This window comes from Oryx dammah, unplaced genomic scaffold (assembly GCF_014754425.2).
Source record: "Oryx dammah isolate SB20612 unplaced genomic scaffold, SCBI_Odam_1.1 HiC_scaffold_29, whole genome shotgun sequence".
Taxonomy (NCBI): Eukaryota; Metazoa; Chordata; class Mammalia; order Artiodactyla; family Bovidae; genus Oryx; species Oryx dammah.
The window spans coordinates 42,535,955-42,554,561 of NW_024070213.1; the positions used below are offsets into that span (position 1 = coordinate 42,535,955).

At 45.3% G+C, this 18,607-nt stretch overlaps 1 protein-coding gene across 3 annotated transcripts in view; it reads right to left on the minus strand.

Moving 5' to 3' along the window:
* Positions 1–18,102, minus strand: part of LOC120858551 (ubl carboxyl-terminal hydrolase 18-like) — a 34,516-nt gene extending 16,414 nt beyond the window's left edge. Inside the window, exons 1-4 of one of the 3 annotated variants that reach the window (XM_040234680.1) lie at positions 18,023–18,102; positions 2,938–3,048; positions 1,794–1,890; positions 597–742 (exon numbers count right to left, since the gene is read on the minus strand). In XM_040234680.1, the coding sequence (XP_040090614.1) occupies positions 597–742; positions 1,794–1,890; positions 2,938–2,941 (247 nt within the window). In that variant the 5' untranslated portion in view covers positions 2,942–3,048; positions 18,023–18,102. Of the gene's footprint in view, positions 1–596; positions 743–1,024; positions 1,133–1,793; positions 1,891–2,937; positions 3,049–17,847 lie in introns of those variants that run through there. The other 2 variants (XM_040234679.1, XM_040234682.1) reach the window with 2 other exon arrangements.
* Positions 18,103–18,607: the final 505 nt, after the last annotated feature.

The window sequence follows — 18,607 nt, forward strand, 5'->3', positions numbered from 1 at the left end:
AAGGAGAATGGGGAGCAATTATTAATGGGTAGAGGATTTCTTTGGGGGGATGATAAAAATTTGCTAAATTTAGACTGTGATGATAATTCCACAACTCTGTGAAATCCTAAAAACCTCTGAATTGTATACTTTTAAATGACTAAATTTATAGTATGTGATGTATATTTCATTTGAGTCTGTTTTTAAAAAAAAAAAAAAAACTAAGCTATTTAAGAGTTTCCTTCCGTAGAACATGGTTTCTCCTTACAAATCCTTTATCCTGTTTCTTTAGGATGCTTTACCTGCAGCTGAACCAGCTTTGAGGAGACTCCTAGGCTGACTTTCTCCACTGAGAGGCAGGAAAAGAGTGAGTTCGAAAGAAACACATGAATAACGAAACAAATGCTGTCCCTGCGAGATGAGGGTTGTTTAAGGTATTTCAGATCCACACACAGGCCTCCAACACAAGGAGGGTTTCCTTCCTGTGCACTCAAGGGCCATCAGGCCCCTCCTTTCCTCCGCTCTCCTCTCTTCTGCTCCCTCCCCCTCACCCCTCCAAGAGCTCCCCTTCCCCTCAGAGCACCAGGCCAGGAGCCAGAGCGGGAGGACCATCTTACGCGGAATGTTGTACTTCTGCAGACAGTAGGCCAGCTCCGTGGGCTGCACCGCCTTCTTCCGACTGTCCTGCATCTTCTCCAGCAGCAAGAGCAGCTGGAAGGGGACACTCCTCCTCTGCTCCTCAGCTCCGCCTGGTACCGTTATCCTGCCGGGTGAGAAGAGCCATGAACCTCCCTGTCCCAACTGTTCTCAACGCCAGGGCCACACTAGAGTTACCTGGGAGAACTTTCAAAGATCTCCATGTCCGGGCCACTCTGCAGATGGACCACATCAGGATTTCTGGGGCCGGGGCCCATTTATCAAAATTTTTATTTCCCAGATCACTAAAATGTACAGACAAGGCTGAGGGCAGCCATGTCAGCACATCAGCTATAGAGCGTCCTCTCGAGACGGGGCACCCTCTCCCCACCCTGCACGAGAATCACACCAAGACGAAGGGCAAGAGCACTAGGTCCTGGGTCCACAATACATGCCCAGCCTGAAGTCCTTCAGAGGGAAACAGCAAGTAAGGTCTAGTCCTGGGAGGGACACAGGAAGGAACGTCGGTGTATTCTGGCAATGATTTGTTTAATTATGGGCAACTTCCTGTGTCCATGAAACGGGAAAAGGAGAAAGCTCAAGGCAGAAAAGAATGAGCGATGACGTGTATTATGTGAATATGCACACATTGGCAGGGTGTTTCACTCAGTCACTGCTGGCTGAGCCTCAACACTTCTTGGCAGAACCCACTGAGAAGAAGGGTTTTCACAGTGTGTGTACTGTGTGTGTATATACTCTGTGTGTGTGTGTGTGTGTGTGTGTGTGTGTGTGTGTGTGCTGTTTGAGAAAAATCAACAGACTCATGGACCCGCCCACTGATACTACCCCAACTTCCTTTTAACCAAATCAGTGGTTCTCGGTCTGCCTGCATTTTAGAATCATCTGGGGAGTTTTCTGGAAAGTACCCATGCTTGGGCCCCACCCTAGAAACCCATCCAGACCCCAAGTGATACCAAATATCTGGGATGGGAAAGGCATTTCATATTTTTTTAAACTTCCTAGATGATTACAATGTATAGTCCAGACTGTACAAAACAAGATCTCTTCTCTGGCAGCTTTTAAAAGAAGACTTCTCCAAGTCCAAATAACTGTGAATAACAGAATAAACGAAAACAAAAAGCAATACACACATTTATCTTCCTTAACAATGGTCCTACCTCTTCAGTATCTTGGCGAATCCCACATTTCTAACAAGCACCTGGATCAGGGAGTTAAGACAGCATGTCTGTCCAATGTTGTGTAAACCGACCGGGCCTGCAAGGAGCAGAGGGAAGACACTGAGAGAAAGGCCCTCCATGGAACTCAGCAAACACCCAACATTCTTCTCAGCCCTCATGAGGACGTGAAATCCTACAAAGGACTCCCAGGGGCACAAAGAATTCACTAAGGAGCTTGCAACCAAATTGGAAATGAGAGAGAAACACCAGCCTCTGAAAAGTGAAATAGCAGCCAAAGTCTCCACCGTCCAGGAAGGAGATTTGCCACGAGGGGCATCACTCGCTGTCAAACTGGTAACAGTGCAGCAGTAAGAGCAGAGGAAGAGAAGACTACAGACAGCACCTGGGGGAGCTTGGAGCCCTGCCCGGCAGCTGCCGCACAGTGCTGGGTCACAGTGGGCATCCACGGGGTCAGGGCCGAGGGCACCCTCCCAGACAATCTATTCCAGACCCTGGTGCAAACGCCCTACCCAGGCCCTACCACACGGTGGGAGGAAATCAAGAGAAAGCTTGGGGGACCCACCTCATCTAAACTCACCTCAAGAGGCTGCCAGCTACAGGGAACTCCGTGGATGTGGGAAAACCAAGAGAGCATTTCTCTGACCCACTAACCACCAACCTCCCCTCTCCCACCCACCCTGTGCTCAGGAGACCCTACAAGGTGTGTCATTTAAGAGGGAGTCCACTTTCTCAGAGTTCCTGGGGAAAGGGCTCTGGTGTACATGCTAGGGCAACAAGAACCAGGAATCTGGGCCAGCAGGGCCACAGATGTCTGCTCCCCACTCAGCAGAAGCCCCTGGTGCGGGGAAAAGCAGTCCCCATTTTTCCCAACAAGCCTATGTGCTCAGGAGCTCAACAGTCCCCACTTCACGGCTGCCGAAGTGGAGGCACAAGAAAGCAGGCCTCATGGACTGCACGGCTCCATGGCTTCAGGGTCCAGTGGACAAGCAAAGCATTTCTATGCAGACAAAAGAGAAGAAGCGGGGTCTTGGCTGGTGGGCTTGGGCTTCCTCTGCCTTATCCTCAATGGGCTCTGCCAAGAAACGTGGAGATAGCCAGGATCGGTGGGGGTCCCGGCACGTACCCATCAGTGGTTGCTCCAAGGTCCCTGGACCGACAGCTGCTGCAGGCGTCTTCAGGACAGCTCGACCTCACTTCCCAGAAGAGCTCTCATGAGCTTGCCTTGGGAGGCCCTCTGTGAAGAGGAAGAACATCTGTGTGACCAGTTTTGACTTCCAACAGCCAGTCTTAGAGGGTCAGTGTCTGGGGAGACCAGCCACAAAGCTCTAGGGCGAGAAACGACAACTCGGTGAGCACTGTCCCCATGGTCCCTCGTCCCCACGGTCTCCTCATCAGGACCCACAGCCACAACCTCTCCCCCTACCTCCGGGCTCTCTATTCAGGCAAACGGCTCTATATTCACCAAGGGTCCAAGCCATACACCTGGGTCTCCCTGCTGCTCAATCCCAGGCCCAAACCATCCCTGGAGGCCATCAGTGCCACTGCCCGAAGGCTGTCTGCACGCTGGACCCGAGGAAGCCTGTCCTGGTTCCTCAGTGGGGAAGCCAGGGTGCTGTTGATGCCCCATGGGTGCAGCGCAAGGACCATCCCAGTCCCTGGCTCATTGTACCCTGATGTGGGAACAGCTATGTTGCCTGTGGTGGGAGGTGGCAACACCCAGACTCTGGCAGGACAGAAGCCCTTCCCCAGGCCGAAGGGTGTGGTGGTCGACAGCCCCTCACTGAGGCCCCTGAGGAATTCACCCCAGTGAAGACAGCTGGCCCAGTCCCTCTCCAGGGGTTGGACAATGAGGGGCATGAGGGCCTTACCACCTGCCTGAAGGTGTGACAGCTCTGAAGGGTCACCCGTCCCGAGTTCCCGTCAGGATCAGCTGAGGCCTCTGTTGCAGAGTCTGGCAGTTCAAGTCCCCCCTTTGCCCACCCTGCTGTGCTCACTTCTCCCTGCCCCCTGCCCTGGTGTCTTCCCAGGGGTGCTCCCCAGCACACCTCTCCCACGATCATCTCAGCTGGGAAGACATCATCAACGGAGGAGCAAGTCATTAGCAGGTCCTCAGTCTATTGAGTTTTCTTAGACAACACACACACACACACACACACAGAGTATATACTCTTCTTCTCAACAGGCTCCACCAAGAAATGCCAACACTCAGCCAGCTGCTGCTGCTGCTAAGTCGCTTCAGTCATGTCTGACTCTGTGCGACCCCATAGACACCAGCCCACCACGCTCCGCCGTCCCTGGGATTCTCCAGGCAAGAACACTGGAGTGGGTTGCCATTTCCTTCTCCAATGTATGAAAGTGAAACCACTCAGTTGTGTCTGACTCTTCGCAACCCCATGGACTGCAGCCTAGCAGGCTCTTCCGCCCCTGGGATCAGTGTGTGATAAGGTTTATTATGTGACTGTGCACGCATAGGCATAGTGTTTGGGTTCCCAAGGACATTTGCCAATCGCTCAGCCAGCACTGACTGGCAAATGTCCTTGGGAACCCAAACACTACACCCATGTATGCACAGTCACATAATCAACTTTATCACACATTCTTTTCTGCCCTGGGCTTTCTCCTTTTCCCCTTCCATGTTCACGGGTCACTGACAGAGACCTGTAATTTTGTTGCTATATCAGCACACAAGAAAATTTGTAAAGCGCTTAAAATGACTTGGGAAAATTGTTGTAACATGAGATAGAAAAAGGAGTACATCATCAACCATTTCAAAATGATTCCTAATATATCAACAAACATTGTAGAATAATCTGGTTGTTTTCAATTATTTACCATTACTTAAAAAAAAAAAAAATACAGGGAATATCTTTAGGTATAAAATCTTTCTCTACCTATCTGATTTTTCCTCAGTCAAACCAAAGGTCACAGATGCAACAAAACCACAGCTGTAAACGAGGTCATGTGAACCAGAACCCACTTTCTCCAGACAGCACAGACTTCAGCTACCTGTGCATCCTCTCCAGGTATGCTTGGAATCTCAGGAGTCTCAGAACAGGTCCCAAGCACCATACCCTGTCCGTACCTGCCCAGAGTGCACACAGGTGTCTGCAGGGCACTGCCCAACACAGCGATCCATGCACAAAGATTCCCTCGTGTCTACAGGCAGACTTGACAAGGAAGTGGGATCCGCGCCCAGGCCTCCCACTGCCTCCTGCCTTTTCATCTCACGAAGTTCTGCTGAAAGGGCTTCAGCTTTGCCAGCAGCTCAGGGCTCAGGCCTGCCCAGATTCTAAGCTGAGGCCACAACCCATACTGTTTGCTCAATCATTCCCTTGTTCTTCAGTCGCTCAGTCGTGTCCAACTCTTTGCGACACTATGGACTGCTTGCAGCACACCAGACTTCCCTGTTCTTTATCTTGCAGAGCTTGTGCAAACTCGTGACCATCATTTCCATGCTGCTGCTGCTGCTGCTGCTGCTGCTGCTACTGCTGCTAAGTCGCTTCAGTTGTGTCCAACTCTGATCATTTCCCTATCCTGGTGCAAATAAGTCTGTGGCTTTCTAACTTACCTGACCATCAGATACAACCAGTCGCTAAATCAGTATTTGGGAGAGATTCTTAAAAATATAATTACAAGGTCACAGTGTACAAAGTTAAGGGTTTGGTTTTAAACATTTATTTGGCTGCGGTGGATCTTAGCTGTAGCACGAGGGATCTCCTAGTTGCAGTGGACAGGATCTAGTTCCCTGACCAGGATTGAACCCAGGCCCCTTCATGGGGAACAGAGTCTTAACCACTGGACCACCAGGGAACTCCCCCTTAAGGTTATTAATAAACGTAGCTAAACGCCTTGCACCCATCTGCACTTTAGCCACTGGCTGAAAGGCCCATTAGGACTCAGTGTTTAAATGAAGTGACCTAAATTCCCTGATGTTCACAAGGGCAAGTTTTGTGGGAAAAGTGGGTCTGGATCTGAGTTGATTATGAAGGAAAGGGTATGGTGTAAAATAAAGGACACTTTGGGGCAAGGCAGGTGATGTGCAGGGAAGCCCAATGGTTGGGGGAGGAGCATGTGGGAATTGTGTGCAAAGGACTCTGAGCAAATCTGCAGAACTGAATCCAAGTCAGGACTGGAAAATATGTAGAGTTCCAGAATTTGAAGTTTTATAAAAAGTTAATGGTCGCTAGTGGGCAGAGAACTGCAAACCTTGACCATAATGAGGTACCATTTTACACTGTTCAACTGGCATCGGTTAAGAATTCTGACGACTTCCCTGGTGGTCCAGTGGTTAAGAATATACCTTCCAATGCAGGGGACACAGGTTCAATCTCTGGCCAGGGAAGATCCCCCACGCCACAGGGCAACTCAGCCCATATGACACAGCTACTGAGCCCGTGCTCTAGAGCCAGCACTGCACAGCTGGAGAAAGCCTGTGCACCACCCACGGGCTCGCTTCAGTTCAGTGCAGTCGCCCAGTCGTGTCCGACACTTTGTGACCCCATGAATTGCAGCACACGTCCACCCAAACCCACATCCATCGAGTCGATGATGCCATCCAACCATCTCATCCTGTCGTCCCCTTCTCCTCCTGCCCCCAATCCCTCTCAGCACCAGGGTCTTTTCCAATGAGTCAGCTCTTCGCATCACGTGGCCAAAGTATTGGAGTTTCAGCTTCAACATCAGTCCTTCCAATGAACACCCAGGACTGATCTCCTTTAGGATGGACTGGTTGGATCTCCTTGCAGCCCAAGGGACTCTCAAGAGTCTTCTCCAACACCACAGTTCAAAAGCATCAATTCTTTGGCACTCAGCTTTCTTCACAGTCCAACTCTCACAACCATACATGACCACTGGAAAAACCATAGCCTTGACTAGATGGACCTTTGTTGGCAAAGTAATGTCTCTGCTTTTGAATATGCTATCTAGGTTGGTCATAACTTTCCTTCCAAGGAGCAAGCGTCTTTTAATTTCATGGCTACAATCACCATCTGCAGTGATTTTGGAGCCCAGAAAAATAAAGTCAGCCACTGTTTCCACTGTTTCCCCATCTGTTTGCCATGAAGTGATGAGACCGGATGCCGTGATCTTAGTTTTCTGAATGTTGAGCTTTAAGCCAACTTTTTCACTCTCCTCTTTCACTTTCATCAAGAGGCTCTTTAGTTCTTCTTCACTTTCTGCCATAAGGGTGGTGTCATCTGCATATCTGAGGTTATTGATATTTCTCCAGGCAATCTTGATTCCAGCTTGTGCTTCTTCCAGCCCAGCATTTCTCATGATGTACTCTGCATATAAGTTAAATAAGCAGGGTGACAATATAAAGCCTTGACGTACTTCTTTTCCTGTTTGGAACCAGTCTGTTGTTCCATGTCCAGTTCTAACTGTTGCTTCCTGACCTGCATATAGGTTTCTCAAGAGGCAGGTCAGGTGGTCTGGTATTCCCATCTCTTGAAGAATTTTCCACAGTTTATTGTGATCCACACAGTCAATAAAGCATAGTCAGTAAAGCAGAAATAGATGTTTTTCTGGAACTCTCTTGCTTTTTCAACGATCCAGTGGATGTTGGCAATTTGATCTCTGGTTCTTCTGCCTTTTCTAAAACCAGCTTGAACATCTGGAAGTTCACGGTTCATGTAACAAGGCTCAGTGCAGCCAAAAAAAAAAAAATTCTGATTGAACCAAGTGTTGGGAAGAATGTAGATAAATAAAAATTCTAAAGAGAAATTCTTACATGTGTCCCTGGAGACATACACAAGAAAGTTCACATCAGTCTTGTTTGTACAGCAAAAACGTGGAAACAATCCAAGCACTTGGCCCAAAGGCAGAAGAATGAGTACGTGGGCTGTAATAAATGTACACAGTGAAATTATACTCTTTAGTTGCACCTGAGTGAACATGTCCTGAAAGGGTAAATCTTAGAAACAGTGCTGAGTCAAAGGACAATTCTTAGAAGATAATATATAATATTTCTTTTGTAATTCAAACTCAAGGAAAATGAGATATTACATTGTTCAGGCATCAATGGGCACGGGAGATAAAGCTTGTTAAATGGATAACTATGATCAAAAAGGCCATTAGCTCCAACAGGGAAGCAGAGGGAAGAGACAAGCCGAAAGCATGTACTTGCCAGTAACGTTGCAGCTAGGGGAAAGGAGTTCATAAACATTTATTTATTATTCACTAGCTAATGAATCCCAGCAAATCTGGAAAACTCAACAGTGGCCACAGGACTGGAAAATGTCAGTTTTCATTCCAATCCCAAAGAAAGGCAATGCCAAAGAATGCTCAAACTACCACACAATTGCACTCATCTCACACGCTAGTCAAGTAATGCTCAAAATTCTCCAAGCCAGGCTTCAGCAAAACCTGAATCATGAACTTCCAGATGTTCAAGCTGGTTTTAGAAAAGGCAGAGGAACCAGAGATCAAATTGCCAACATCTGCTGGTGCGGGGGCCAGCGTGAGGAATCCCGCCCGTGACAAGGTCATGAGGAAGGAAACCTGACAAAATGGAAGGACGTGATCAGGCTTCAGGGTTTCCCCCTGGAATTTCCTGAGCATGCACCCCCAAAAAAACAAAAATCTGCCGGCTTTTGTACTCTGCTCTTCTGATATTCTCTGGAAAAAGTCAAATCAGGGCTTTAGTCTTCTGCATTTGAAAGGGATGTTTCAGTTAAACACCCTCTGATAACTCTCTAGCTTGCCCAACAGGTTCCCCCGGACCTCTTACAGCTTGTGAATTGCTTACAGCCCCCCAACCGCGAGAGGCATGAAGCTTAAAAGCATCTTAAAGATACAGAGCCTTTTCTAAAGAGCTAAAAATCATATTGGTGATGGATTTCACTGTTGACTCAATGATTGCTGCCAGACCTCCATATTCTTTATCTTTTAGGCACCTGGGAGGATGTTAATCAATGTAAATGGGATATGGAAAAAGATATATAGTAGTTTTGATGTTAGCAACACTAAACTTTTGAGTTAATTACTTTTCTTTTGTTATAAATCACTGTACTCCTTTTACTTGTTATAAGTTGCTGTATCTTTGCTATGTAAGAATGTAACTTTATTTAGTGCTTTCTGAGAGTGGCACCAGACTTTCGGAAGATCAACACAAATAAGTCTTCTGGTTGACAAACCCTTATCAGAAAATAGGCTGTAAAATGTTAACTGGCCCTTTTGGCTGGAAGATGATGTAAATTACCTAAGACTTGTGTATACAACTAGGTATGCAGAGAGAAAAGCCTGGTTTTGATAAGAGTCTCGGCTGCTAACACTGCATAATTTTGTATTACCCATTGATCTCTATGTACAATCAAAAAGATATAAAAGGCCTTTCTAGACAATAAAGGCTGGGGCGAGTCGCTGGACTGGTTTCCCCTGTGTCTCCTCTTTACTCTAATTTCAGGCTGAATTCCCATCTGGAGCGGGGCGGCTCACCAAGTCTACTTACTTGTCCTGGCTTTTAAGACCCGCGAGAAAGGGAGCCTAAGGTGGGGCACCCTTTGATATTCACGTGGGTGCCGGTGGCCCAACGTAGATGGTGCAAGTTCCTTGTCTGGAACTTTATTGGCCTACCCCGTAAGCCAAGTTATTCAGCATTCTTTCTCCACTTAATTTTCCTACTACACTATTTCTTCATAATCTAATATTATATTAATAAACAAGTTTTCCTCGCCTACGCCATCCACGCTTCGAATTTCCCTGGATCAACCGGGGCTGGACCCCGGCATGCTGGATCATGGAAAAAGCAAGAGAGTTCCAGAAAAACATCTATTTCTGCTTTATTGACTATGCCAAAGCCTTTGACTGTGTGGATCACAATAAACTGTGGAAAATTCTGAAAGAGATGGGAATACTAGACCACCTAACCTGCCTCTTGAGAAACCTATAGGCAGGTCAGGAAGCAACAATTAGAACTGGACATGGAACAACAGACTGGTTCCAAATAGAAAACGGAGTACATCAAGGCTGTATACTGTCACCCTGCTTATTTAACTTATATGCAGAATACATCATGAGAAATGCTGGGCTGGAAGAAGCACAAGCTGGAATCAAGATTGCCAGGAGAAATATCAATAACCTCAGATATGCAGATGACACCACCCTTATGGCAGAAAGTGAAGAAGAACTAAAGAGCCTCTTGATGAAAGTGAAAGAGGAGAGTGAAAAAGTTGGCTTAAAGCTCAGCATTCAGAAAACTAAGATCATGGCATCTGGTCCCATCACTTCATGGGAAATAGACGGGGAAACAGTGGAAACTGTCTGACTTTATTTTTAGGGGCTCCAAAATCATTGCAGATGGTGACTGCAGCCATGAAATTAAAAGACACTTACTCCTTGCAAGGAAAGTTATGACCAACCTAGATAGCATATTCAAAAGCAGAGACATTACTTTGCCAACAAAGGTCCGTCTAGTCAAGGCTATGGTTTTTCCAGTGGTCATGTATGGTTGTGAGAGTTGGACTGTGAAGAAAGCTGAGCGCTGAAGAACTGATGCTTTTGAACTGTGATGTTGGAGAAGACTCCTGAGAGTCCCTTGGACTGCAAGGAAATCCAACCAGTCCATTCTAAAGGAGATCATTCCTGAGTGTTCTTTGAAAAGACTGATGCTAAAGCTGAAACTCCAGTACTTTGGCCATCTCATGGGAAGAGTTGATTCACTGGAAAAGACTCTGACGCTAGGACGGATTAGAGGCAGAAGGAGAAAGGGACGACAGAGGATGAGATGGCTGGATGGCATCACAGACTTGATGGACAGGAGTTTGGGTGAACTCCAGGAGTTGGTGATGGACAAGGCGGCCTGGCGTGCTTCTATTCATGGGGTTGCAAAGAGTCAGACACAACTGAGTAACTGGACTGAACTGAACTGAGCTACTGAATCGGAGAAGGCAATGGCAACCCACTCCAGTACTCTTGCCTGAAAATCCCATGGACGGAGGAGCCTGGTAGGCTGCAGTCCATGGGGTGGCAAAGATCAGACACGACTGAGCGACTTCACTTTCACTTTTCACTTTCATGCATTGAAGGAAATGGCAACCAACTCCAGTGTTCTTGCCTGGAGAATCCCAGGGACGCTGGAGCCTAGTGGGTTGCCATATATGGGGTCGCACAGAGTAGGACACGACTGAAGCGACTTAGCAGCAGGAGCTAATGAATTAATTAGAACCTGGAGTCAAGGGCAGTAGTCTGAGGAGACGAGACACAGGCGTGAAGAGACAGGTCTGACCCGGGTATGAAGGAGTCATTCACATTGCACAGCCCAGCAGGGAAGGCAGACCTGACCTATTGCTGACAAATCTGAATCACAGATCACTCCCAGGATTTTTCCCAAAGACACTCAGTTTGCTTAAGTTAATTAAGAAGAACCCTAAACTTAAAGGCAGATTCCCTCAGAACTGTCTCCAGCGAGCAAAGCAGAAGCGGAATCATGTGGGTGTGTCAGCCCCGCCCCCTAGTGGGATGCAGGGGAATGACCGGGTAGACATAGGCTGAAGACAGTCTGCAGAGCAGAGCACACACTGAAGAACAGATAGTAAAAGACAAAATACCAAACCCTAGATCTGACAGAAAGACCAGTCGTTCCCATCTACAGACAAAGCTCTGGACGAAAGTGGCACTGTATCCAAACGCACGCTAAACCCTGTATGAAGACTTCCATTTTTCAGTTGGGGTAGGAAGTACCAGAGCATGGCTTCCCTTTTATTATTATTCAGCTAAGATGCATCCACTCCTTGGCCTCAGCCTTTGAGAGGCCGACCACCAAGCGCCTAGCTCAGTGTCCCTTCCGGTGTCCCTGCACTGGCACATGGTTGAATGGCCATTGTGGTGACCACCCAGGTGACCAGTGTGACCGAAAAGGGGGGTCACCTGGACTGACTGTTAATATCTGAAGATCCAGTTGCAAACGATCCACACAACTTAGGGTAGAGAATCTCATACACTTTCTATGTTGAGACACTAAAGCACAATTTTCACTGCAAAAGAAAGACGCTGCAACAGTGAATGGTTTGGACCACTAATTATATGCATAAAATTACTTTAAAATATTAAAAAAGGAAAAGAAATGGAAAATACCTGTAGTAAAGAGAGTGAATAAGTTTGCTAAATAGCTTACAGGCAATATTGTATCTTTTTTGGCTTACAACTTTATGAAAATTTTTTATTAGAATATAGCTGATTTACAAAGCTATTTAGGCAATTTTATTAAATTTTAAAGTAATTTAGAATAACAGAGTTAGATTGTAACAATTCTACACTTTGCAAAATTGTTTGGTATGTCAGACTTCTCATATTAAACAAAATAATCTCTAAGAATTGTATTTAAATTTTAATTATGTAATTCCAATTAAGTCACAAGTCTTTCAAGAAAAAAACCATATCTGCAATTTTTTTTTTTTTTTGCAAATACTTCAGATCTTGTGTAGATGAATTTAAACCAGAACATCAGTTTTACCAGTTATTATCAGGAGGAAAAACTCCAAAAATATCTACAAAAAATTAAGAATAAATCATTATTCACTGCAGGTATAAGAAACAATATTAAAAAATCTGAAAAGAAACCAAACACCAAAAACACAATTTGTTCACACTTGTCAAACTTCAAAAATCACAGACTATAGACATGAATCAAGCACTCTTTTTAAGATCTGGTCTACTTGCGGAGGTTAAAAACTCTTGTCTGAATGATGACTTTAGATGGTCACTCAATTCAATGGTTGGAAATCAAATGCTTGACTTTTGACAGTTACCTAAACTATGAATCCTAAGGACAACCTGCTCTGGAAAATATGTTTCTAGAAATAAATTTTCTGAATAACATTCTGCTGTACACATCAAATAAAGAGTGATTATTTTAAATGTGCTACTTCTATATCATATATACCGAGCATCTGAACAGGCAGAAACAACCAGAGCCTATTTTAAACAGCATGATGGGTTAATGGTGAGTCCAGTCAGATTCTCTCCTAAAAAGTCTGATTGAAAAATATATATAGACTGGAAAAGCAGTTTTTTAAATGTCAATGTCATACAGTTGTCATCAACAGTGGAACAAACAAGATGAAGGCTATGAATGGTTTGGCAGTCACAGACATAGTCAAGGGCTGGCTTGATGAGTACACAACCCGTGTAGCTTCAAAGACATACTCAGAAGCGCCTGGTTTGGTTTAACGCTCCCCTGTTGCAGTCTTGAAATTCTTCGCAATTGTTTAATAAGGAGCCCCATGTTCTTACTTTACTAGGGGACCCACAAATTATATGGCAAGTCTGGCATACAGTGTTTTGTTCACACCCTTCAGTATGTGTCCAGGAGGTAACTATAGCACAGAAGAATGTAAGGTCAGAGAAAGACAGCGAGACAGTTTTGCCATCCTTCATCAGAGATTTTGGAATGGTTTTGTCACAAACTTACTATAAGATGTTCAAACATTATGGAATAGCAGACACTATGTGATTAAAAGGCTACTCAAACAATAATACACACACACACACACACACACACACCCTAATGCTGTAGTTTGCAGAACTTAGCACCTGCAGTTTGTTCACTGGAAACTACTGAAGAAGTAACCACACTAAAAGCCTTGTTGAGAATCTAAACAGTTCTCAGGGGACACCAGCTGTAAGATCCTCCCGTTCTTCAACCCCAGCAATGTGCTGAAATTGGAGTGCATTTCAGCACAGGCGAGAGGCAGATGGCCTCACCTGTAACCAAACATTGAGTTTAACACTCAGTCCTTTAGTGTTCTGCCAAAAGGTGTAAAAGCTTTTCTGAATATGTAGTAATTTCCAATGTGTTTTCTCAATTAATGGATACTGAGAGTATAATTCTTTTCTGAAGGGGAGGTTTTCTTTCATTTTGCTGAAATATTGGCAACCACTTGTCTAACACCTTGTCACTAGAAAGGCAGGTCTCTGGACCAGTGGCATCAGCACCACCTGAAGTCTGTTAAAGAGGCAGGACTGGAACCTGCATTTTGACAAGGTTCCCAGGTGAATGCGCCTACGGGCACATTAAGGCTGAGAGGCTATTCTGGACAAGCACTGACCAAGTTCGGGTTTCAGGGGGCTGACCACTGGCACAGAGGTGTGTGTGCAGACCAGCTACCTTCAAGTCATTTCATGAAGACTGTTTTCAGTTCAGTTCCAGTATTGCTCTCCCTAAAGGGGCATGATTTCCTGGCTGCTTTATTTCCATTTAAGGCGTCAGCAGTGAAGATCTCATGGTGTCACCTGTGTAGACACAGGCTAGGTGCAGAGCAGCAGCTCCTCCTCCACACATGGCCACGAGGAGTAGACAACCACAGTCAGCCTGGGCGCACACTCGGCAAAGCCCACCACAATCTCAAAAATGACTCCAGTGGACAGCTGTCATTTCTGCAGCCCAGTACCCCACCTTTTGGTAGCAGACTCACTTTTTCTTTACAAAAACTCTCAACTTTTAGACTATGAAGACTGGGTGGAGCCCACACCCACTGCCTGGCGCCCACACCCACTGCCTGGCTCAGAGGCCTGGCCTCACAGGGCTCATGGTGGCTGTTTCATCAATGGAAACGCGACCCAATCAGGACTGATAATAATCAGCCTTTAGACTTCTTAGATGAGATTTTAGACCAGAAGATTGTAAATCAGACCATCTTTCCCACTACAGGAAGAAAAAACCCCAGCCAAGGAAAAGAGCCAATGACAGGTAACAGAACCAAGAGACGGAGAAGGAAACAGAGACCCGAGACGGTCAGCTGAGGCCCTGGACCAACCCAGCCTCCAGATGCCTGCCCCCAGAGGTCTCCACTCAGAACCCCCTCTCCTGTTTTTAAAATTAGCCTGAAATGAGTTCCTGACACTTTTAGCTGAAAGACTACTGGTTAACATGACTCTGCTCTGGGACTATGGCTTCAAGAAATAAAGACACATACAAAGATCTATGTGAAGACTGTTCACCAAAATTCATTTTTACAGCCTATTTTCTTTCTTTTTCTTTGTAATTTTTACAAATTACATAGTATGAACTCAATTTTATCAAATATAACTACACACACAGAGAAAAAAAGACTGGGACAAAACATATCAAAAATGTCATTAAAGGGTAATTCCAATTGGTTACAAATCATTTTTGTCTTTCCCTGGATTATTTCTCTAATTTCTTAATTTCTTATAATTAATATGATTTTAAATAAGCAATAAATCATTTAAGGCAAAGATTTAAAATCTTTTAAGGAAGTCTTTGTTAGCAATAGTGTTTCTATTTTAAGATCAAAAAAATTAGTGAATTAGGAATGAGAAGTTTTACAATTTTTTCTCAATCCTTTTATAAAAGGTGAAGGGAGGAGAACATAAGAAGCTCGGAAACTGCTAAATATAAGTGGCATAATTAATAGGCTCATGTTAAATGGCTCAGTAACACTCTCTCTTTTCTTAGTAAATATTTTCAATAGTCATAAACAGTTATTCCTCTAATGAGGATCAGCCTAGAAAAGTTAAACTGACAGAGAAATGATGGCGGTTGACAATTCCATGAGCAAAACCTAGGACTTTGAGACCACATCGAAGGAAATCTGATGAAACAGTAGGAAGGGATCAGGCTGTTTTCCAGAGAGATTACTCTGCAGTCTGCCAGCCTTGAAAATAAGACGGTAAAACCCAGTAGAGGTATCATCTGGAGAGGTGAGAGGCCAGATCCCAAAAAGTCAACAGAGAAAGGCAGGAAACGTCAAAGCTAGTCATAGAGGAGACAGGTAGGTGGGGCAAAAAAGAGAGGAAAGCGAAACTTAAAGATCTGAGAAGGATGGGGAAAGTGAGCTAAGCAAGTGGTGATGGGGGAAAGGAGAATGGATATATTCTGAGGAATATTTTAAGGATGCTGAATTTTCAAACTCAATGCCTGACTGAAAAATGGGCTCCAACACAGGATTCTTAGGGCAGTGAGACTATTCCTATTCTGACTGATACATGGTCGATACATGCCATTATACATTTGTCAAAATTCATAGAATGCACAAAACAATGAACCCTAATGTAAAGCACAGACTTTGGATGATAATGACCTACGTTCATAAATTGTAACAACTATTTACAGTGGAGGAGGCTGGAGGGGCGGAAGGTATATAGGAACTCTGTGTACTCAATTTTGCTGTGAACCTAAAATTGCTCTGAAAAATAGTCTCCTATTTAATAAAATCTTAGGTTCCAAAGAACAAAACTAACTTAACCCACTCTTCCTAAAATTTTTACGCTTATAAATGGGAAATGTGAAGGACAGAAACAGCTGGCTTAGACTAGCCACCATTGCAGCCACAGAAACAACCAGAGACTTCAGAGAAACAGCCTAAGACTCGACGTAGGAAACCTGGGCTGGCCCCGGGCTATAACTGGGCTCTTCACTCACTACTAGACTCTCTGCAAGGAAAACCAGCTCCGTCCTTAAATGCCCAAAGAGGAACAAAACCTACATGCCTGGACTGTATGTGAGGCAGCTCACACTCCAAACGCAACCCACCATGGCAACAGATCTAGATCTCACATTTCACGTTGGTGTGTGCTGCTCCAGGAACGGTAATGCGCTGGGCACACAGACTGGAACACTCCAGATGAAACCTCTTTGCAAGCTCATCACTATATTTAATATAAAAGCATCCATACTGTGCACCAAATTTTTATTGGTTAAAAAAAATTAAAGGTTTTTTTTTTTTCCCCCAGTTCCTTGATAGAAATCCAAAAACCAGGATGAAGCCATGTACTTCTTAGCTGATGGCCTGTCTGGTTCCTATGAGCACAGCAGACCTCCTAAATGTCCAGGCTGAAGCCCCCACCTCACCCTCACAGTGTAACACCAAATGGAAAGTATGTGTCAGTCACTCAGTCATGTCTGACTCTTTTGTGACCCAGTCATGTCTGACTCTTTTGTGACACCGTGAACTGCAGTCCACCAGGTTCCTAGGTCCATGGAATTCTCCAGGTGAGAATACTGGAGTGAGTTGCCATTTCCTTCTCCAGGGGATCTTCCCAACCCAGGGATCAAACAAACCCAGGTCTCCTGCATGGAAGGAAGATTCTTCACTGTCTGAGCCACCAAAAAGAAATATTTTAAATATGTGCCCCTATTTCAATGATTTCAAAGTATAGCTACCTCAGTGCTGTAAAGCATGAAAGTAAAGGCTCTGCTTTAATTTTCAAAACACTTTTAAGTCCAGATTTTCAGGGGTCATAGAATAGAGTTTTAGGTTTAAAGGTCTAAATTCAGACTAAAATATTCTGATTTGCACAATTTAACAAAATCTTTCAAATTTCTCAGTTTGTATGCCCACTGACCCAGCAATTCTACTTATAGGAACTTTCCACAAATATGCTTATATATTCACACAACTGTGACTATAAATGATACTGTTGTATCATCCATACCGGTAAAAACAGGAAAGAACCTAAACGTCCATGAAGTGTTTAAATAGAAAGACGTACCTCTCATATTTTTCACCAGTTTTTAAAATGAGGTGGACTGTATCTCTTGCCGTGGAAAGATGTCCATAATATACTGTTAGGTGGGGGGAAAGCAAATTTACAGAGCAATTTTGGAGTTGTACATATAAAAATTTCTGGCAAGGTACCCAATAAAATGATAGCGAGTTGAGGATTAAAAGAAACCTTATTTCTATCTCACAGGTTTGTCTGCATTTTTTGGAATTTTTTTTACAAACTTAGACAGTTTTGCAGTTTCTTCTTTAATTAAAGTCATGCAAGGAGATGGTATGGGGAAGGAGGTGGGAGGGGGGGGTTCAGGATTGGGAACTCATGTACACCCGTGGCGTATGCATGTTGATGTATGGCAAAAGCAATACAGTAATATAAAGTAAAATAAAGTAAAATTTTTAAAAAAAATTTTAAAAAGTCTAAATCAGTACATCAGCGTGGGGAAACTGCATCGATCCAATACACCTATTAACGAATACAGACCATTATTATAATCCGCGGAGCCCAAATAAATCCCATCAGTATCCACGAGGCAATGAGCAGAGCCCCGCCTTATCTTCACCACCAAACTTGCCTTAAGAGCCGCCAAGCGTCAGACCCGTGCTGCCCAGTCGAATGCGGGGGAAGTACAGCCACAGTGTGGGGCCCTCCAGGAGGCTGCGGGGCTGGCGCAGCGGGCGACGCCCGGTCCGTCCACTTCGGTCCCCCCACTTCGGTCCCCCCGGCTGTCCCCGCGCCTCCCTACTCACCTCGGTCCCCTACTTCTGGCCCTCTGGGTCGCCGCGCACGGGCGCCCTTGCACCAGCATCTCTGTCCCCGCCCACACCCCCGTCCCCGCCCCGTCCCCGCCCCAGCCCTGGCGCTAGGCTTTCGTTTCCTGCGAACTGAAAGCGAAACTCAGCGGAGAAGGGCTAGTGAACGCGAAGTCCGTGGTTTCGCGTTTAAACGTCCGCGCTGTTTGCAGAACACGGCCTAAACTGGTTCCTAGAATAAGCTCTTGTTTGGACGTTTTAAGATCTCCGTAGTCATTCGGAGGTGTATTACAATCGTTTGGCATTTCGTAATACACGTGGCAGCATTTTTATTCTTTCTTAAAATTGCCTGGCTTGTAGATTCGATGACAGACGGTAGATAGATGCAAGACGAAGCGCGCTGTCCTCTGGTGCCCCTGGGGTGCCGCGGGGGCGGGGACGGGGAACCCGCTGTGACGCAGAGCTGGTGGGGAACAGAAAGTGAACTAACTGTTCCACCTTAGAACCTCACGTACACTGAGAAATGCCAGGCTCCCTGCTGCTGCTGCTGCTGCTGCTGCTGCTGCTGCTGCTGCTGCTGCT